Raw genomic sequence first — 22,116 nt, 5'->3', positions numbered from 1 at the left:
TTGTTGTTGTTGTTGTTGTTGCACCTGATTTTACTCATTGAGGACTTGCTAATTAGGTGACAGGTTGTTTAGTCTATTAGGCTTGGGTGGGGGACTCAGGTGCAGAGACGGACACGCGGACAACGAGGGTGAATTATGATGTAGTTTATTCAGCGTGTAATGGTAGAGAGAGGCAGTACGGGGTGGAGTAGCTTCAGGCCGGGGTAGGAGCTGAGTAGGGTGGAGAGCCAGTAGTCCTGAGGGCTGGATGACGAGGATATCAGACAACAGAGCAGGTTGCGGCGTGGGAATGGCAGGCAGGCAGGCAGCAGGAACAGACGAGATCTAATCGAAGGAGAGACAGGTTACAAACGTGCGCAGAAACAACTACAATACTGAGAGAGTACAACTAAACTGAGATTTCTGTACGGGGCCCAAGTTACCACAGGTAGTGTAGGCAGACGAACTGGCGCTGGAGAGGTGTCCAGCCCGGGTAGATAACTGCTGGCTGATTGTTGACAACGAGCTGCAGCTGGATGCAACTGATCTTGTGAGAGAATGGCCACGCCCCTGACCTAGATCCTCTGGACCACAGTAGGGGGAGACAGACACAAACAACACACACAGGGAAAAAGGGGAAAGGAAACCCAGCAGGAACAGGACCAACAGTGCCGACCAGTAACAGTACCCCCTCAACGGGCGCCACCCGCGACCCACCCGGCTTGTCAGGGTGGTCCCTGAAGTCAGCCACCAGCTGCGGATCCAGTATAAATCGCCGGGGAATCCAGGACCTCTCCTCGGGACCGTATCCCTCCCAGTCCACCAGGTACTGAAACCCTCTACCACGCCTCCGGACGTCCCAGCAGTCTCCGCACGTGTAGGCTGGATGGTCGCCAGCCACGCGGTGGCGGAGGGGATCCACAGGCGGACACAAAGGGCTGGAGGAGACCAGCTTCAGCTGGGACACGTGAAATGTAGGATGGACTCTCATGGCCTGGGAAAGCTTCAACCGAACAGCCGAAGGGGTTGATGATGGAGTCGATCTCGAAAGGACCCAAATACCGGGGCGACAGCTTACGGGAGTCAGTGCGCAGGGGATGTTGCTGGAGGAGAGCCAGACTCGTGACCAGGCTGGAACTGGGGAGCGACTACCCTGTGCCTGTCCGCCACCCTCTTGTTACGCTCTGCTGTCCGTAGAAGAGCCTCACGGTGTCCACCCACACCTTGCGGCAGCGACGAAGGTTATCCTGAACTGACGGGACGGCTAACTCCCTTTCCTGAGACGGGAACAATGGCGGTTGGTACCCCAAAGCCGCCTCAAATGGTGAGAGGGGCCGGTGGCAGATGAGGTGAGGGAATTGTGGGCATATTCACCCACGGGAGATGTTTGGCCCAGGTGGACGGGTTCTGGGATGTCACACAGCGTAGAGCAGCCTCCAGGTCCTGATTGGTCCTCTCAGTCTGGCCATTGGACTGGGGATGGAAACCTGATGAGAGACTGACAGTGGCACCCAGAGCCGAACAAACTCCTTCCATACCCGAGAAATGAACTGTGGGCCTCTATCGACACTATGTCCACAGGTATTCCATGGGGACGGAATACATGTAGGACAAAGAGGTCGGCTGTCTCACTGGCAGATGGTAATTTTGGTAATGCAACAAATGGGCAGATTTAGAGAATCCGTCCACGATGGTGAGTATGGTGTCATTACCCTCAGACATAGGAAGTCAGTGACGAAGTCCAAGCCCACGTGAAACCAAGGACGACTCGGGACTGGGAGAGGCCGCAGCAGGCCCGAAGGAGCCCTGTGGGAAGCCTTATTTTGGGCACAGATGGAACAGGCCGCCACGTACTCCCGGACGTCAGCCTCGGCGGATGGCCACCAAAAGTGCCTCTTCAGTAGCGACAGTGTACGGTTCATACCAGGGTGGCAGGAGAAGCGTGAGGTGTGGATCCAGTTGAGCACTTGCGGCCGCACGGCTGCGGGAACATAGAGAAGGTCGGGGGCCATCGGCCGGTCCAGGTTCCAACTCTTGTGCCGATCGGACGAGGGACTCGATTTCCAGTGAACCGCCGCCACCAAACAGGAAGCGGGCAGAATAGATTCAGGATTGCTGGAGTCTTCATTGTCTGTAAACTGGCGAGAGAGAGCATCAGGCTTGACATTACGTGTGCCAGGACGATATGTTAAAATAAACTTGAACCTGCTGAAGAACAGAGCCCATCTGGCCTGACGGGAGTTCAGCCTCTTGGGACGACTGGATGTAGGCCAGGTTCTTGTGGTCTGTCCAGACTATGAAGGGTTGCTCTGCTCCGTCTAGCCAGTGCCTCCACTCCTCCAACGCCAACTTGACAGCAAGCAACTCCCGGTTACCCACGCCGTAGTTCTTCTCAGCAGGGGTCAATCTCCCTGGAGAAAAAGGCCACAGGATGGAGCTTCTGGTCCGTGGGGGAACGTTGTGACAGGACAGCCCCCACCCCCGAATCAGAGGCGTCCACTTCCACAATAAACTGCAAACTAGTGTCTGGATGAATAAGAACAGGTGAGGTGGTGAACAGTTCCTTCAATGTACTCACGGCTGACTCGGCCTCAGGCGTCCACAGAAATGGCACCTTCGGGGAGGTGAGCTTGGTCAGGGGGGCAACCACTCGGCTGAAACCCCTGATGAAGTTGGCGAAGTCCAGGAAGCGTTGTAGCTGCTTCCGAAACGTGGGTGTGGGCCACTCCACAACCGCTCTGATCTTGTCAGGGTCTGGTGACACTTGTCCCCGCTCGATAATAAAGCCCAAAAAGGGGACGGACTGCCGGTGGAACTCACATTTTTCTGCTTTCACATACAGTTTGTTTTCCATGAGGCGTTGGAGAACCAGACGGACGTGGGAGACGTGTTCATCCTGTGACTTAGAGAAAATTAGAATGTCATCCAAATAGACAAACACAAAACGGTGTAGAAAATCCCTCAACACATCGTTAACCATGGCCTGAAACACTGCTGGGGCGTTAGTGAGACCGAAAGGCATGACTAGGTATTCAAAGTGTCCGAGAGGGGTATTGAACCCAGTCTTCCATTCATCTCCCCGCCTGATCCTAACGAGGTGGTAAGCGTTACGTAGGTCGAGTTTGGTAAACACAGTGGCACCATGAAGGGGTTCAAATGCTGAGTTGATGAGAGGCAGGGGTATGTATTTCTGACTGTGATGTTATTTAGTCCTCTGTAGTCAATGCAGGGGCGTAATGTTTTGTCCTTCTTCTCTACAAAAAGAACCCAGCTCCAACAGCGGAAGATGAGGGACGAATGATGCCAGAGGTTAGGGAGTCGCCTATGTAGGTTTCCATAGCTTCTCTCTCAGGACGGGACAGATTGAAAAGCCGACTGGACGGCAAAGGGGCTCCAGGCAGTAACTCAATAGCGCAATCGTATGGCCTATGAGGTGGTAATGAAAGTGCCTTGGACTTACTGAATACCTCGGCCAGGTCCAGGTACTCCTCAGGGACTGAAGAGAGGTCTGGGGTTTTGACAGGGGAAGCAGGGGAGCCGACCGAGGGCGGAATAGCCGACCCAAGGCAAACAGAATGGCAGTGAGTGCTCCAACTGTGTATCTTGTGGTTTTGCCAGTCAATATGGGGGTTGTGAAGGCTAAGCCAAGGGAAACCGAGGATAAGGGGGAGGACGAGGAGGAGACTACTTTAAACTGGATGGTTTCTTTGTGATTGCCGGACAGCATGAGAGAAACGGGGACAGTTTGGTGGTGATGTTGGCAAACTGATGGCCGCGAATAGCGGTTACTGTTATAGGCTTAGGCAGGGGCTGAACAGGGATCTCAGCCTGAGTGACCAGGTTGACGTCAAGGAAACTATCCTCAGCACCAGAGTCGATTAGAGCAGCTAGTGGGAGAGATAGATTCCTGAACTGGACTGTAGCTGGGATAACTAGACGGGGTGCTGTGGGCATTGAGTCAGGTGTAGCACTGCGCACGCCCACTTTTACCTGCGAGCTTGGTCTTTTTGGGCGAACCGGACAGTTAACCAGGAAATGAGTGCGGTCCCCACAGTACATGCACTCACCAGCCCGCATGCGCCCGTTCCTTTTCGGCAGGGGACAGACGAGCACGGCCCAGCTGCATGGGCTCGTCTAGTTCCGTGGGGGGATCCGCTGAGGTGTGTGGGCGGTGTCCGAGTGGTGGTGTAGCTCGGGCTGCCGAAAGCGAGGGGGCCCCGCCTGCGGTGTGGACTCCGACCGCCCCTCTCCTGTCTCCTCTCCCGTAGCCTGTTGTCTATTCGTGTAGCAAGGGAAACGAGAACATGAAGGTTAGCAGGCTCATCACGAACAGCTAGTTCATTCTTAATCGTGTCACTTAGACCGTAACAAACGCTCCCTGAAGAGCTTCGTCATTCCACTTGGAATCGGCTGCCAAGGTCCAAAAATCAATGGCGATTCAGCCACGCTACCCGTGCCCCTGTCGTAGCTTCACTAGTCTCTTTGTGGCGGTCCCGCATGGTCCGGGTGATCAAACACAACTTTCAATTGAGAGGAAAAATCGTCAAACGACAGGCTGGCAATCTGCTGAGTAGAACAAGCCGCTTCGCCCAAATCAAAGCTTTGCCCCTCATTAACCCCAGTGCGTAATGTACCTTTGAGGATTCCGTGGAGAAAGACAGGGGCTTCTGTTGGAACACCAAGCGGCACTGAAGCAGGGAAACCACGGCATTTGTTCAGGTCCCCGGTGAAAGGTTCGGGTGAGGTTGTAGGGGGTTCCCGAAGGGCAGGAGCGAGCCAACCTGGAGCCACTGTAGGAGGAACAGGCGGAGGAGAAACAGAGGGAGGAAGGGTAGTGAGTGTTACCCGGTTAGCTACCTGAGAGGAGAGATGAGATACTTGATCCAACAACTGCTGGTTGTTATCCAATAGAGTCCGGATGAGTTGGTCGTGTTGTCCCAATAGCATTCCCTGTGAATGGAGGGCGCGTTGTATGCCATCACCCGTTGTTTCATGTGGCATCTCTGCTGAGTCCATGTTAGGCCAGTTCGTTCTATTAGGCTTGGGTGGGGGACTCAGGTGCAGAGACGGACACGCGGACAACGAGGGTGAATTATGATGTAGTTTATTCAGCGTGTAATGGTAGAGAGAGGCAGTACGGGGTGGAGTAGCTTCAGGCCGGGGTAGGAGCTGAGTAGGGTGGAGAGCCAGTAGTCCTGAGGGCTGGATGACGAGGATATCAGACAACAGAGCAGGTTGCGGCGTGGGAATGGCAGGCAGGCAGGCAGCAGGAACAGACGAGATCTAATCGAAGGAGAGACAGGTTACAAACGTGGCAGAAACAACTATAATACTGAGAGAGTACAACTAAACTGAGATTTCTGTACGGGGCCAAGTTACCACAGGTAGTGTAGGAACGAACTGGCGCTGGAGAGGTGTCCAGCCCGGGTAGATAACTGCTGGCTGATTGTTGACAACGAGCTGCAGCTGGATGTAACTGATCTTGTGAGAGAATGGCCACGCCCCCTGACCTAGATCCTCTGGACTGCACAGCAGGGGGAGACAGACACAAACAACACACACAGGGAAAAAGGGAAAGGAAACCCAGCAGGAACAGGACCAACAGTGCCGGACCGTAACATAGTCAGCTGTGGCTGTCCAGGGCTACAAGAAAAATGGGTATTGTTGGGGGTAGGCTACTCTACCGCTGGAGTTGGGAAACACTGACCTAGTAGGATGAGTCTGTTTAGCTATGGAAGGACGTGTCGTATTGACTGTCATTAATAAACATCACTCTTCTTCTTTCTTCCCTAGACACCACTCGGCCTGACAGTAAGGGGGCCAAGAGGACCTGGGGTGCGGATGGGAGGGGTGGTGATCCCTCTGCAAGCTGGAGCGTTTAGAAAATAGTTGTCATCATCCTTATGCCTAATGTGTGCTGTAGCCAAACAGCACACACTGTTTGTGTGACTCCCTGACATTACGCAATGATGTAAGCACATTTGGGAATGTCTTCCATATTGTTGCATAAAGACGACCGTGTGCATAAACTGTGAGGCCGAGAGTGGCGAGAGTGGCGTACCTTTACCCACACACACACACACACACAATGAAGGGATTGATTTCCTACGCATACAGAGGTGATAGTGATGTGCCAATATTGTATGGTACCTTTCTTAGCAAACCAATAATAAAGCTTCTTATAATGGAATAAATGTTATGATGTTGATCATTTGTATTGCCGCAGGATAGCCTCAGATGTGTCGTCAAAGAACGGCTACAGAAAGAGGGCCCATCTCAACTGTTCATTTCAAAAGGGACAAATTGGAGGGGGTGCACTGATGCCATAAGGGCCCAAGAGCACAGACTGCCACTTTATCATTCAGTGCAGTTGAACATCTCAGATGTGACTAGCTTTCATAGGACAACTTATTGTTGCCATAATTGTCTCTTACCTGTACTTACTGGCTGCCGGCCCTCGGTGGAGTATCGAGGAACAGAGGGTGCCTTTTAGGATAAGGACTAACAAGGTTTTGACTAGGTGGGATACAGCTACGACCGGAAGTGACTTTTCCCTAGCAGGTTAGGCTAATTAGGCTAGAGTGCAGATACTTGACATGTACAGTACAACAACAAATCACAGAGGGCCTGTTACCACACCCTATAGGCTTGAACATCATAATATAACAATATATAATAATACTCATACATAATAATCGAAAATCACCTTTGACTACAGTGACATTGGTAGTAAGTAGGCTACAGTATAATGGATAGCTACCCAACTGGGACAGAAAGTGGAAATGGAAGGGGGATACGCAGTGAGCAAAACTCTAACGACATAAAAACACAGACACTTCAGTGGAACGCACAGGGCTAGACGGGAAGGAAGACGTGGAGAAGGACTATTGAAGAGGAGATGAAGAACACCGAAGCATCGCGTGAAGAAATGGGCCCGAACAGGATTAGGCCGAGATGCACTGTTGACGCCCCTATGCTTCATTTAGGACCTCAAAGAAATGAGTCAACTCCTATAGGGACTATTTTCACCGCACCTGCTGGACCAGAGGTCATGTGGCCAACACTCTGCTTGAGATCATTAAGAGCTATAAGGAGTCCATCAACTACCTGGTCAGTCAAGTCATATAGGGGGGGATTTCATGGCCACCTGCTGGAGCAGAAGTCATGTTTGCCAACACTGGCCTTAAAATCATTAGGAGCTATAAGGAGTCCATCAACTAACTGGTCAGTCAAGTCATATAGGGAGGGATGTCATGGCCACCTGCTGGAGCACAAGTAATGTTTGCCAACACTGGCCTTAAAATCATTAGGAGCTATAAGGAATAAATCAACTCATCATTCAAGTCATATAGGGAGGGATCTTAGCACCACCTGCTGGATCAGAAGTACCCTTCACTGTAGGCACAAGAGAGCCATCATCTCTCAACCGGTGCAATTTCCATAAGTATGTGGTAATAAAACAAACAACGACAGCTCCTCATAGGCAGTGGTTTCAAAACTCTAAGCGCTGTTCAAGTAGAGCACACCAAATCATACATGTACTTGTTCATCACACTGAATCAGTGTTTCATCTAGAAATACATGCCTCGCGTTGCAATACGTGTTCTTGTAAAGTCATTGCTTTCCACAATGCAATGCTCACATCACTTTCCGTGTGATATTGTTGGTCATTTGTTCAAATGTATTTGACTATGACTTAATCCGACTGCTCTGAATTCATAATAACCTCACGGTTTGGTGTTAACCTACCGATTTTCAACTGCTTTGCCTACTGCAGATTAGGAACGCTGTCATGAAAATGTATGCTTGGGAAGTGTTGCTCCTGAGTGGCGCAGTGGTCTAAGGCACTGCATCACAGTGCTAACTGTGCCACTAGAGATCCTGGGTCGAATCCAGGCTCTGTCGCAGCCGGCCGCGACCGGGAGACCCATGGGCGGCGCACAATTGGCCCAGCGTCGTCCAGGGTAGGGGAGGGAATGGCCGGCAGGGATGTAGCTCAGTTGATAGAGCATGGCGTTTGCAATGCCAGGGTTGTGGGGTTGATTCCCACGGGGGGCCAGTATAAAAAAAAATGTGTATTCACTAAACTGTAAGTCGCTCTGGATAAGAGCGTCTGCTAAATGACTAAAATGTAAATGTAAGTCTAAAATGAGGGTAACTCCCCTTAAGGTAAATGTCTGTGTTCTGAGTGGCAAAAAAATACTGATTTTTTCATAACATTTAGATATGTGCATACTGCCTGTCCTTAGGCAACCGCATTTAGAAGGGAAAGAAGTGGAACAAATGAATACTTTTCTTGCTCTTCAATCAAAACAAAACCTTCACAAAGTGGTGCGTTTTGCCCCTAAATGACCCCTGAGGATTAGTGTGTTCTCATTTGTCAGTAATTGACCCTGACATACTCCCTTTAAATGGTACTATTTTACGCAAACGTATACTCTAATGTACTACTATTATGATGATGACTATTATAATGTCACTTCACGGTAAGTAGAGCGAAATGCTGATATTGACAAGGTCAGAGATGTAAGGTATGTCCCAAATGCATCCCCTATACCGTAAACGTGGATCCAAAAGGAAGTTGCTGGGGTCTATTGGATGAGGGGTGTACTCAACTGTGCCTCAGAGAGAGGCACAGTTGAGTACTCACTCTCTCTCTCTCTCACTCACTCTCTCTCTCTCTCACTCACTCACTCACTCAGTCTCTCAGTCTCACTCACTCACTCACTCTCTCTCTCACTCACTCTCTCTCTGTCTCTCTCTCACTCACTCACTCACTCACACCCTCTCTCTCTCTTACTCACTCATTCACTCACTCTCTCATTCTCTCTCACTCACTCACTCACTCTCTCAGTCTCTCTCTCTCACTCACTCACTCACTCTCTCTCTCTCTCTCTCTCTCTCTCAGTCTCACTCACTCACACTCTCTCTCTCTCACTCACTCACTCTCTCAGTCTCTCAGTCTCACTCACTCTCTCTCTCTCTCTCACTCACTCACTCAGTCTCTCAGTCTCACTCACTCACACTCTCTCTCTCTCTCTCTCTCTCTCAGTGGACTTCTGGTAACGACGGATCTCTCTCAGAGCCACGGTGCCGGGCCTGTAACGGTGAGGCTTCTTCACACCGCCGGTGGCCGGGGCACTCTTGCGAGCAGCCTTAGTGGCGAGCTGCTTCCTGGGGGCTTTGCCACCGGTGGATTTGCGAGCGGTTTGCTTGGTTCTGGCCATGGCGCTTCTCTGACAGTCGGGAGTATAGCCTCGAAATGCCTATGTGAAGTTTATAAAGCCGGCAGTGGCGCCTGCTGATTGGACACCATCTCCCCACCACCCCGATTGGCCCTGTTTGCAGGCCTCCTCCGTTGGCCATTGGACGGGAGGCCCGGCCTCTCCAAAATTCAAACTCCCGGTGCGCGCGCAATAGGACGCCGCCGGCCCTTTACGCGCAATAATAGTCGCTAAAGTCAAGAGTGACATCTTATAGGGTCGTTGTAATCTAATGCTAGCCTGCTATGGCAAACGAGGCCTAGTAGGTGTTGTTGTTCATGCAAGGCCTCATGTGGGCACAGAATGTCGAAATAGTTGTGTATACACCCACTCAATGTGTAGCAGTCATAGAAAGGTACTTTGCGCTTTTGGAGAGCTAGGTGGTTGGCTCTTAAAAGAGCCTTTGGGGGTTGAGTAGTCAAGTTGAAGTCGCAGTAGCGAATTTACTTGGCTTTGACTGCCTTCTCGGTCTTCTTGGGGAGTAGCACTGCCTGGATGTTGGGCAGCACACCACCCTGAGCGATGGTCACACCGCCGAGCAGTTTGTTCAGTTCCTCGTCGTTACGGACGGCCAGCTGCAGGTGACGGGGGATGATACGAGTCTTCTTGTTGTCACGGGCAGCGTTGCCGGCCAACTCCAGGATCTCAGCAGTCAGGTACTCGAAGCACGGCGGCCAGGTAGACTGGTGCGCCAGCGCCCACACGCTGGGCGTAGTTGCCTTTGCGCAGCAGCCTGTGCACACGGCCCACGGGAACTGGAGCCCGGCACGGGATGAACGGGTCTTTGCCTTCCCGCCCCTGGCCTTGCCTCCCGGTTTTGCCTCTTCCGCTCATATTGGTAGCTTGAGAAAGTCACAGAAAGTCTGAATGAGCCGCTCGCCACTTCGAGAGCCGTACTCTATACCTCGCCACAAGAGGCAACGACACGCACCGGGCCGGTGTGGCCTTATCCAATTGGAGCGAGGGACAGACAGACAGACAGACAGACAGACAGCCCTAAGCCGGTTCCCACCCACAGGCAGCGAGTGAGAGGCTACTTTGTGTCCCTCCGACTTTGTTACTTTGTGTCATTTCGCGTGAGCGCCAAAATGTCCGACATGAAATCCTCACATTATTTCTCTCCAAATGGGAAACAAACAGCTGGTGAGGGTGCACTCTTGAGTTTGAAATCGAAGCCACTATAGTATTGTTATTGTTATTACATGGCACTTGTAACACATCACAGCAGCCTGCCTCTGAACGGGAATAGCCCAGTGGCTCATATACAAATGGCTGGTGAGGTCGAATTTCTAAGCCATTTTGGCCCTCTATTATATGCCTCTCCCTTCGCACACACCCAGAGTGGGACAATGTTGTGTGCGTAAAAGTAGCCTAGTGTGCGTAATTTCTTTTTCACGACAGGTAGTATATGGAAATCAATGCGCTTTCTATGGAAATAGGTGGGTGGCTCTTAAAAGAGCCTTTTGTGGTACAACTATGTGTCGAGTAGAACACTGTTTGTAATAGAGTTTACTTCTTCTTGGGGGCTGCCTTCTTGGCCTTGGCTGCCTTGGGCTTGGCTGCCTTTGTAGCCTTCTTGGGGCTCTTGGCCGCTTTCTTGGCCGCTGCGGCGGCTTCTTCACCTTCTTGGGGGCTGTTGGCCGCCTTTTTGGGTGTAGCGGGCTTCTTGGCCTTCTTGGGGGACTTCTTTGCGGCGACGGCCTTCTTGGCTGCTACCTTCTTGGGCTTCTCGCCAAGCGGGCTTCTGGCGGCCACCTTCTTTACTTTGGGGACTGCGGCTTTCTTGGCGGGCTTCTTCGCCTCGACGGCTTTCTTGTTGAGCTTGAAGGAGCCGGATGCACCGGTGCCCTTGGTCTGGACCAGGGTGCCCTTGGTGACGAGGCTCTTGACTGCGATCTTGACGCGGGAGTTGTTCTTCTCCACGTCGTAGCCGCCTGCCGCCAGCGTCTTCTTGAGCGCGGCCAGGGACTCGCCGCTCCTCTCCTTGGAGGCGGTCACAGCCTTGACGATGAGCTCTCCTACGCTGGGTCCCGCTTTCTTGGGCTTGGCTGCTGCCTTCTTCTTGGGTGCCTTGGCCGGCGCTGCGGATGCTGGTGCGACTTCTGCCATGTCTGTCTGTCTGTCGTTTGGTCCGGTACACACACACACACACACACACACACGGTCTGCGAGGAGTAGTTTGCTGTAGACGCTGCTCTGCGCTATTGAAGCTCCACACCGAGCAGGGGGCTGGCCTTAAACGCGACATGAGAACCATGTAGACTCAAGGCACCCAGCTCGGCTTCTCTGGGCTGGCCAAATGCTCTTTCACTTGTGTTTTCTGTTCGCCTATATCGGCCCAAAAGTCACCGACGGAGCCGTGTTTTTGGTCCAAAAGCGAACGGCCCAGCGAGCAGACTTGTCTCTGTTCAGAATAAAGTAATGTGGGCCGCGGAAGGGCCGTGCATTTTGTTGCGGCTCGCTCAAAACCTCACCGTTCGACTGTCGGGTGGAGCGGTGCGCACTTTCTTTCCTGTGCTATTTGTCTCCTAAATGGCCTAAAAGTGCATCCGATTGCGAGCAGCACTTGTTGTGTAGTGAGCCGAGATGTCTGGCAAGGGAATCAAATGGTTTGGGGTCCCCTGATGTGGTCAGGGGTGTTTTAAAGAAGCGCTCTTTTGGGGACCTTAAAACACATGCACCTGTGAGGCCTGGCTGAGACTAGTGTTGTACCTCAAGTTCTATATCGTGGAGCTCCGCCCCATAGGGGAGCTCTGCTCCTATTGGTTTACCCTCTGCCCTAGGGCAGAACAGCCTGAAAACAAAAATATGCACACACCTACAGCCAATGGGAGTACAGGTGTCCCTATATAAGGAACCCCGTTCCCTCAATCTGCCTCCCATTATCTTCAGCGACTGGACTAGAATTGAAGAAGCCATAGAAGACTCAGGAAGATCTCGTCGTTGATATCCAGCCATCAACGTCTTCCTACAATGAGCACACCAAGCTTATCCTAAAGGTAAGCATTTTACAAAAGCTCTTTTCAGAGCTCAATGTCGCTGTTCCCTTGGCGTTCACCCTCCGACATTGTTTCGTGGGTTGAGGGCACAGCACGCCAGGGACAGCTTCATCAATCCCCACTATGCGCCAGCTGCGCCTCCTTTTTTGAAGGAGTGGAAGCAGCATTGGGCATTTTTAGGGAGGATATTCCTCTTGAGGATGTGCTATCAGTGTTAGTCTCAGCTGAGGCATCATCTGAGGGCACTGACTCAGGAGATGACAGGGTTATTGGGGAAGAAATGAATATTCTATTGGAACAATTCATTACACTGACCCAGATGTTTAACACCCCTTTTCCTTCGGGAAATTGTGAGGTCATTACATCCCTGGATGATGACGCCACAGCCTCTCTGTGCCTGGAATTCTCAGGTCTCATTGAGTGGGCTGCTAAACAGCGGGAGATTAAGCTGCCCCCCATTCCCTCCAACCCGGAAGTGGATATGAGGAGGGGCGGCCGCTACTCTCGCTACAGCTTGGCGTCAGACGGCGTCCTCCAGCAGCAAGGGAGCGGGCCTCGCCCCCCTTCAGCGCCAGAGGTGCCGGCGAGAGAGGTCATTAAGCGTCATCCTGGCATCACCCGAAGGGCGGCCAGAAGAGACGCTGCTTTATGACAGGCGAGGGGAGAGAACGGAAGACGCACAGCACCCGCTGTGACCGAGCTCCACTGTCCCCCACTCTACCGTTGAGTGTATGGAGGAGAATGTTTTTTGTTGATGTGTGTAATAAAGAGTTGGCTCTACTTGACACTGTCAAGAAAGAGCCCCTTTTCCATAATACATCCGAGAGCGTTCGACCTTCCTCACTCTGCCTCTCTCTTACCACTATGAGTGCAGCTCAGCCCACCATGGTGCGTTGCTGAATGCACACATAAGGCAGGTATATAAAAGGTATTAAGTGTACCTTATAGGACCCTCACTTTACAGACTCCTAGGAGTGCCGTAGTGAGTGTCTCACATAGCAGGGCTGCAGTCTCAGCCAGATAATGGCATGATGACGCGACCGCTATCCGGGACGGCGCTCTGTCTCAGGCTAACGCCTCAGTCAGTGCAGTTCAGACCGTGCTGCGTTCACGGAGGGCCTGATTACTACGGTTACGGGCGTAACCACGTATCGGCGCCCCGGTTTCTCTCAGAACGCGCTGATAATAACCACATTGGGGGTGGCGCACTATCACAGACTAAGGTCTCTGTTAGTACGACCCAGACCCATGCTGCGTTCAAGAAGGCCCGATTACCACGGTCACGAAGGTGCCCAGTGTCGGCGCCCCCCACCTTTCCTGAACGCGCCCAGGCTCACCACACTGAGTGTAGTTCAGCCCACCAGAGGTGCAGAGCCGAACGCACACAGGAGGCGAAAGGAGAATAATACTAGACGCCGTCTTGGTTTATCTCAAAGAGACTCACATTACAGACTCCAAGGAGTACTGTAGTGAGTGCCTTCATAGCAGGCTGCAGTCTCAGTCAGGAGACATGATGACGCAGCCGCTAGTTAGGGATGGCGCACTATCGCAGACTAAGGTCTCGGTTAGTGCGATTCAGACCATGCTGCGTTCACGGAGGGCCCGATTACCACGGTGACGAAGTTTCCCAGTGTATCGGCGCCCCACTTCTTTCTGAACGCGCTAATACTCACCACACTGAGCGTAGTTCAGCCCACCAGAGGTGCAGAGCTGAACGCACACAGGAGGTGAAGGGAGGAAAGATACCAAGACACCGTCTTGGCTTATCTCAAGGATACCTCACATTCAGCAGGCAGCTGTCTCTGTCCCAATGTGACATGAAGACGCAGCCGCTAGCCGGGAATGACGCCTTGCTGCAGGCTAATGCCTCAGTCAGCGCAGATCAGACCCGTGCGACGTTCACGGAGAGCGGGAATACCAGGGTTACAGGTATAACCAAGGTATGGACGCCTCCGGTTTATTCTGAACGTATCAATGCCCATGGCTCTGAGCTGCAGCTCACCACATTGAGTGTGTCGTTGAACAGCCGCTTAAGACCAGTAAAGAGGCATTGTGGCACCACCGTTGGTATCAGTCAGAGATCACACCTTTCAGATTCTGTTGAGTTCTGTAAAGGATAAGTCTCATGCTAAGCGGCAGTCTCAGTCAGACAATGACATGATGACGCACCGCTTCGGGAAGAGCGCTCTGTCTCAGGCCAGTACCTCAGACAGTGCAGTTCAGACCCGTGCTGCGTTCACGGAGGGCAAGATTACTGGAGTTACGGTCGTAACCAACGTATCAAAGCCCCCGACTCACCCAGAACGAGCTGATGTGTCCTCTCCCCTTCAAAGGGGCCTCACCTTGGGCTATTCCACCAACCCAGTGCTGGGGAATAGCGGCGCGTGGCCATAGAAGGGGGCGACGAGTTCAAGAGGATGCCGTTTGGTACGCCCTGCACCTGAACGCTTTTCCCAAATGTGTGGAGGCGGCATTGGAACCGCTGCGTTGTCAAGGGATAAGGATATTAGCCTACCTAGACGACTCCTGCGAGTTCGCCTCGTCAGCAGAGCTACGTTCACGCACACGACACAGACAGTGATTCATCTCACGCCGTCTGGGGTTCGCTGGAATTGGAAAAGAGCGCACTCCTGGCCCAGTCATCAGATAGTCTACCTGGGACTACAGCTAGACACTGTAATGATGAGGTGCGAATTTCGGACCCGAAGGGCAGCATTGGTACTAGCCCTGAGGGAGTGTCGTCCGAATTACACAGTACGGGCGCTTATCGATCATGTCACTTTTGGGTCTCATGTCGGCAGCCCACTCTGTGGTCCCGCTGGGGTTTCCGCACAGCGCAGAACACAGCGGTGGTTCGCCTAACTAAGACTAGACCCATGCGTCAACGTCATCGGTTGGTGGTGGTTCTCTCGCTAAGAGCAGACCTGGACTATTGGAGGAACCCCGCGTCTCACGCACGGGGTCCCGATGGGCAAGGTGCCATCCTACATTCCAGTGTATACAGAAGCCTGTCTAACTGGATGGGGAGGGACATGTCAGTCTCAAGCGATAGGTGGTGCATGGCCTCAACCAGGTCGGCACATAAACCTCATGGAGTTGGAAACGGTTCAACTGGTTTTAACCACCGCGATCTACCCTTCGGGGTCGCGATGTGTTGGTTTGTCAGACAACCGACCACAGTAGCTCACATAAATCGCCAGGAGGGGTCAGGTCTCCTGCCCTCCATCGGGCGGCAGAGGAATTGTGGCTGTGGGTGCACAAGCACCTTCGCCGTTGAGAGCAGCGCATATTCCGGGCTACTTGAACGTAGAGGCAGATCATGTCAAGAGGGGGTCCTCGAGACGACGAGTGGTGTCTACACCCAGACATTGTTCTCCAAATTTGGAAACAATTCGGGAGAGCCGAGGTGGATCTGTTCGCGCACGTGTGAACGCGCAGTGTCCCCTATGTTTCTCCCTGAGGACAACAGGACGATCCGCCATTGGGAAGAGACGCATTCGCACAACTGCCCGTGGCCGAAAGTTTATGTTTGATAAGCAGAAATGCTTCTCCACCATTCGGGAGTTGCAGCGCAATTTCAGCTGGTCATGAAGGGTTTAACGTTCAATCACCCATTAGTGAAACGTTTATTGGAACGCGACAGGCTAATGCCTAGAGCTGCCGCTGCCCCGAGGGGATTTGCCTTAGTTCTCGAGCGCTATGAGTCGCCGTTCGAGCCATTGAATCAAATATCCACAAAATGCTGTCTATCAAGACGGCGCTGTTGCTCGCTTTGACTACCGCTAAGCGGGTTAGTGATTTGAGTGCACTGTCGACGAGCCCGATTGCCTTGCCATTAATGGCGATTTGAGCAGAACGGTAAGTTACGTCTCAACCCGCATTTGTGCCGAAGGTTTTAACAGTGCATATAGATCACAGACAAGTGGAATTGTGGGTTTTTATCCCCTCCCAGGGGAGAGGAGTGAGAAAAGCTTCATTGTTTGTGCTCAGTAGCGCTTTGGCGTGTTACATTGAGTGCACAGTACGATCAGTCATCGCCTCAGCTGTTTCTGTGTCACGGTGCGGCTGCATGGGTAGACCACTTTTCAAAACAGCGATTGTCTCATTGGCTTTGTGAAGGCATTGAGACGGCGACAGGCGGCGGGGCAACAACCGCCTCAGGGTGTTAGCGCACTTCCACTCGTGAGTAGCAGCTTCTACTGCCCTCTTCAGAGGTAAGAGGTAGTGGATATTGTAGAGCGTTGTTGACACCGCCTCCTTTATCCGTTCTCTGTTGGATATGTCTTCTAACTCTTTGCTCGATCTGTACTCAGCGTGGCTGAAGGGAGATCTTGAGAAGGAAACAGAGAAAGAAAGCAGGATTGACCATGTTCAAAATCCGCTTTTATTAGAAGAAACATATTATGGCACGTTTTTCCAACTCTTTGAGTTCGGTCGGCATTCAGCAGAAGCTGAAAGGCGATTTTGAGCTGAAGGGAGAGGACAGAGCAGGACCTTGGACAGGTTCCAATCAGGTCCGCCTTGGTTAGGAAACGTGTTATGTCAAGAATAGGCTTTTAATTTTCAAGCTCGATCGCACTCAGCATAGCTGAAAGAGAATCTTGAGCTAGAGGAAGGAGAAGCAGGACGATGGACAGGTCTCCAGGTCCGCCCGATGAAAAGCTATCTGTGGCATGTCTCTGACTCAGGGTCAGTACATAGAGACATGTATTGAAATGAGCAGAATGTGAGGTCATTTATCTGATTCAGATAGTATGACTTATATTTTGTTCCTGCCTACTAATCTCTGGGTTCCATTGAGTGAGTAAGGCGGTCTGTTGGACACTTAATGTAGAGTGACTGAGGTCATTCCATTAGTGAACGATAGTGTTGTCACAGAATATTGAGGCACGGCTATCTGCTGGTAGAGATAGTACGGCGCCTATTCTGAGGATCTGTCCACTAGTCATTGGCATTGCCATTGAGCTAGAGGGGGCGGTCTATAACCGATGACGCGGTATATTGGACGCCCGGTGGGTATTTTGTCGCAGTACTGCGTGAAATTGGTTGTAGCCATTGCTGGGCTTGACCTATTCTCATTTTTGAATGGGATGTGTTAGGCTTCCGCAGGGGGTACATTTTGGGAGCTGCCGCTCCGCCGTAAACCAATAGGAGCAGAGCTCCCCTATGGCGGAGCTCCACGATATAGAACGACTAGTTACCGGAGTGTAACTCCAGTTCTATGAGTGGAGCGGAGCCCCATAGGACCAGGCCCCTGCCGACCCTCTCTAGTCTCGCTGAAGATAACTCGCAGATTGAGGGAACGGTTCCCTTATAGGGACACCTGTAGCCCCATTGGCTGTAGGTGCGTGCATATTTTGTTCCCAGGCTGGCTCTGCCCTAGGGCAGAGGGTAAACCAATAGAGCAGAGCTCCCTGTAGCTCCGCTCCACTCATAGAACTGGAGTTACACTGCAACGACTAGTTACCGGAGTGCAACTCCAGTTCTATGAGTGGAGCGGAGCCTCATAGGGAAGCTATGCTCCTAGTGGTTTACCCTCTGCCCTAGGGCAGAACAGCCTGAAGCAAAATTATGCACACACCTACAGCCAATAGGAGTACAGGTGTCCCTATAAGGAACCCCGTTCCATCAATCTGCCTCCCGAGATATTATCTAGCGAGACTAGAGAGGATCGGTAGGGCCTTGTCCTATGGGGCTCCGCTCCACTCATAGAACTGGAGTCACTCCGGTAACTAGTCGTTCTATATCGTGGAGCTCCGCCCCAAGGGGAGCTATGCTCTAGTGGTTTAAGGCGGAGCCAAACGCTCCTAAATGTACCCCTGCCGAGCCAACACTTCCCATTAAAAATGAAAAAGGTCAAGCCCAGCAAGGCTGCAACCAATTCCCCGCCGACTGTGACTAAAAACCCCTTGGGCGTCACAATATACCGCGTCATTGGTTATAGACCCGCCCCATCTAGCTCAAATGGCAATGCCAATGGCTAGTGGGCAGATCATCAGAATAGACGCCGTGCTAATCTGTACCAGCAGATGCCGTGCCTCAATATTCTGTGATAACACTATTGTCCACTAATGGAATGACATCAGTCATTCTACATTAAGTGTCCAACAGACCGCCTTACTCACTCTATGAATCCATAGATTAGTAGGCAGGAACAAATATAAAGGTCATACTATCTGAATCAGATAGATGACCTCACATTCTGTCAGTTCAATACATGTCTCTATGTACTGACCCCTGAGTCAAGAGACATGCCACAGATAGCCTTTCATCCAAAGCGGACCTGATAGAGACCTGTCTATCGTCCTGCTTTTCCTCTAGCTCAAGATTCTCCTTCAGCTAGTGCTGAGTGCAATCGAGCTTGAAAGTTGAAAAGCCTATTCCCGACATAACACGCTTCTCCTAACCAAGGCGGACCTGATTGGAACCTGTCCCAGGTCCTGCTCTGTCCTCTCCTTTCTAGCTCAAAATCGCCTTTCAGCTCTGCTGAATGCCGACCGAGCTAAAGAGTTGGAAAAACGTGCCATAATATGTTCCTTCTAATAAAAGCGGATTTATGAACATGGTCACAATCCTGCTTTCTTTCTCTGTTTCTTTCTCAAGATCTCCCTTCAGCCACGCTGAGTACAGATCGAGCCAAAGAGTTAGAAGACATATCCAACAGATAGAAACGAATAAAAGGAGACGGTGTCGACCAAGACGCCGCTCTACAAATATCCACTACCTCTGTACCTCTGAAGAGGGCAGTAGAGCTGCTACTCCACGAGTGGAATGCGCTTTAATACCCTGAGGCGGTGTTGCCCCGCCGCCTCGTATGCCCTCAATGCCTTCACAAAGCCAATGAGACAAACGCTGTTTAGAAAGTGGTCTACCCAATGCAGCCGCACCGGACACACAAACAGCTGAGGCGATGACCCATCGCTGCTGTGCGCCAACGTAACACGCCAAAGCGCGTGCTGGACAGACAATGAAGCTTTTTTCACTCCTCTCCCCATGAGGAGGGGGATAAAAAGCCCACAATTCCACGGTCTGTGATCTATATGCACTGTTAATAACCTTCGGCACAAATGCCGGTTAGGACGTAACACCGCTCTGCTCAAATCGCCATTAATGGCAAGGCAGTCGGGTCTCGCCGACAGTGCACTCAAATCACTGACTCGTTAGCGGTAGTCAAGGCGAGCAACAGCGCCGTCTTGATAGACAGCATTTTGAGGGGTATTTGATTCAATGGCTCGAACGGCACTTACATAGCGCTCGAGAACCAAAGCCAAATCCCATCGGGTCAGCGTAGCTCTAGGCATTGGCCTAAGCCGTCGCTTCCCAATAAGAAACGTTTCACTAATGGGTGACTGAACAGGTTTTTCCCGTTAAACCCTTCATGACCAGCTGAAATTGCCGGCAAACACTCGAATGGTGGCGGGCGATTTCTGCTTATCAAACATAAACTGCAGGAATGAGAGCACACTCTCTACCTGACAGCTCATGGGGTCTACGTCCTGTGTGTTACACCACTGTGAGAAAACATTCCATCTGCTTGTGTACATCCTGGAAGTGGAACTGGCCCTAGCGCTCTGTATGGTTCTGATCACTGCATCAGATAACCCACGGCGCCTCAACCTGTCCGTTCAGGAACCAAGCCTTCAGTGGTTGGCCGATTATGGGCCACTGCCCTATCGCGCCTCCCGCCTGGCTCAACGCGTCTCGTCGATGTGGAATTGTCCAAGGTGGCACAATCAACATCTGACTCATCTCTGCAAACCACGGAGCCCCGGGCGATCGGGCGCTATCAGTATCACTGTTAGCTCCTCTGATCTCACCCTGGCTAGCAGTGGGAGAATGCAAGACAGCGGAGGGAATGCATACAGGAGAACTTTCGGCCACGGGCAGTGCGCGAACGCGTCTCTTCCCAATGGCGGCTCGTCCTGTTGTCTCAGGGAGAACCATAGGGGGACACTGCGCGTTCACACGTGACGCGAACAGATCCACCTCCGGCTCTCCCGAATTGTTTCCCAAATTTGGAGAACAATGTCTGGGTGCAGACACCACTTCGTCGTCTCGAGGACCCCTCTTGACATGAGATCTGCCCCTACGTTCAAGTAGCCCGGAATGTGCGCTGCTCTCAACGAGCGAAGGTGCTTGTGAGCCCACAGCCACAATTCCTCTGCCGCCTGTGGAGGGCAGGAGACCTGACCCCTCCCTGGCGAGTTTATGTGAGCTACTGTGGTCCGGTTGTCTGACCAAACCAACACATCGCGACCCCGGAAGGGTAGACGCGAAGTGGTTCAAAACCAGTCGAACCGTTTCCAACTCCAAGAGGTTTATGTGCCGACCTGATTGAGGCCATGCACCACCTATCGCTTGAGACTGACATGTCCCTCCCCATCCAGTTAGACAGGCATCTGTATACACTGGAATGTAGGATGACACCTTGCCCATCGGGACTCCGTGCGTGAGAACGCACGGGTTCCTCCAATAGTCCAGGTCTGCTCTTAGCGAGAGAGGAACCACCACCAACAGATGACGTTGACGCACTGGGTCTAGTCTTAGTTGGGCGAACCACCGCTGTGTTCTGCGCATGTGCAGAAGCCCCAGCGGTACCACAGAGTGGGCTGCCGACATGAGACCCAAAAGTGACATGATCGAATAAGCGCCGTTACTGTGTGATTCGGACGACACTTCCTCAGGGCTAGTACCAATGCTGCCTTCGAGGGTCCGAAATTCGCGCCCTCATCATTACAGTGTCTAGCTGTAGTCCCAGGTAGACAATCTGATGACTGGGCCAGGGTGCGCTCTTTTTCCAATTCACAGCGAACCCCAGACGCGTGAGATGAATCACTGTCTGTGTCGTGTGCGTGAACGCCAGCTCTGCTGACGGGCGAAACCAGCAGGTCGTCTAGGTAGGCTAATATCCTTATCCCTTGACGACGCAGCGGTTCCAATGCCGCCTCCACACATTTGGAAAACGTTCGAGGTGCCAGGGCGTACCCAAACGGCATCCTCGTGAACTCGTCGCCACCCCCCTTGAAAGGCGAACCGCAGAAACTTTCTGTGGCGAAATTGAATCGGCACATGAAAGTACGCGTCCTTTAGGTCTATGCTTGTACAAAAGTCTCCCTTCTGGACACATTCCAGTAGACGTTTTGTCGTCAGCATTCGGAAGGGCCGTTTGGTTATGCTCTCGTTGAGAATGCGTAAATCCAAAATCGGCCTCACTCCCCCGTCTTTTTGGGCACTAGGAAATAGGGCGAATAGAGCCCTTTGTTCCTTTGCTCTCGGGGGAACTACTGTGACCGCCTCTTTCGCCAAAAAGTTCCGTGATCTCTGATATCAGAGCGGCTACTTTGTCCGGCGTTTTTCCATCACCGTTTCCACCACTCCCCCGAAACGGGGTGGGTCCGATGGAATTGGAGGGCATAACCCTTCTCTAACGTCTGTTCTAGTCAGCGTGAGAGGGTACAGCTTCGTTGCCACTGCCAGCAATGCAGAGAAAGCGGACGTGCACGAAGCTCTTTTACGTCCAGTAGGAAGGACCTGTATTCCTCTATGGCCCTTGCCGCCGCTATTCCCCAGCACTGAGTTGGTGGAATAGCCCAGGGGGCCCCCTCTAAAGGGAGAGGAAACATCAGCTGGTTCGTGAATCGGAGGCCTTGATATCGTTAGTTACGCCCGTAACTCCAGTAATCCGGCCCTCCGTGAACGCAGCACGGTTCCTGAACTGCGCTGTCTGAGGCATTAACCTGAGACGGCGCGCTCTCCCCGGATAAGCGATTGCGTCATCACGTCATTGTCTGACTGAGACTGCCGCTTGCCATGAGACCCATCCATTACAGTACCCATCTGAGTCTGAAAGGTGTAATCTCTGACTGGTACCACAC

At 52.1% G+C, this 22,116-nt stretch overlaps 2 protein-coding genes across 2 annotated transcripts; both read right to left on the bottom strand.

Annotated features, from left to right (window-relative positions):
* Positions 1-9,604: 9,604 nt before the first annotated feature.
* On the bottom strand, positions 9,605-10,076 carry LOC121561405 (histone H2A). The gene is given in 4 exon segments (XM_041873973.2): positions 9,605-9,904; positions 9,906-9,997; positions 10,000-10,057; positions 10,059-10,076. Coding segments are annotated over 4 exon segments (387 nt in total). The 3' UTR covers positions 9,605-9,685.
* Positions 10,077-10,751: 675 nt separating this feature from the next.
* On the bottom strand, positions 10,752-11,351 carry LOC123488880 (histone H1-like). The gene has a single exon (XM_045219619.1). The coding sequence runs from the start codon at positions 11,349-11,351 to the stop codon at positions 10,752-10,754; it is 600 nt and encodes a 199-aa protein (XP_045075554.1).
* Positions 11,352-22,116: the final 10,765 nt, after the last annotated feature.

This window comes from Coregonus clupeaformis, unplaced genomic scaffold (assembly GCF_020615455.1).
Source record: "Coregonus clupeaformis isolate EN_2021a unplaced genomic scaffold, ASM2061545v1 scaf2538, whole genome shotgun sequence".
NCBI lineage: Eukaryota > Metazoa > Chordata > Actinopteri > Salmoniformes > Salmonidae > Coregonus > Coregonus clupeaformis.
The sequence above is the reverse complement of the archived record's forward strand: the minus strand, read 5'-3'. Positions and strand labels throughout refer to the sequence as shown.

Coding starts and splice junctions, on each gene's coding strand:
- LOC123488880 (XM_045219619.1), bottom strand. CDS start 11,351: ATGGCAGAAGTCGCACCAGCATCCGCAGCGCCGGCCAAGGCACCCAAG.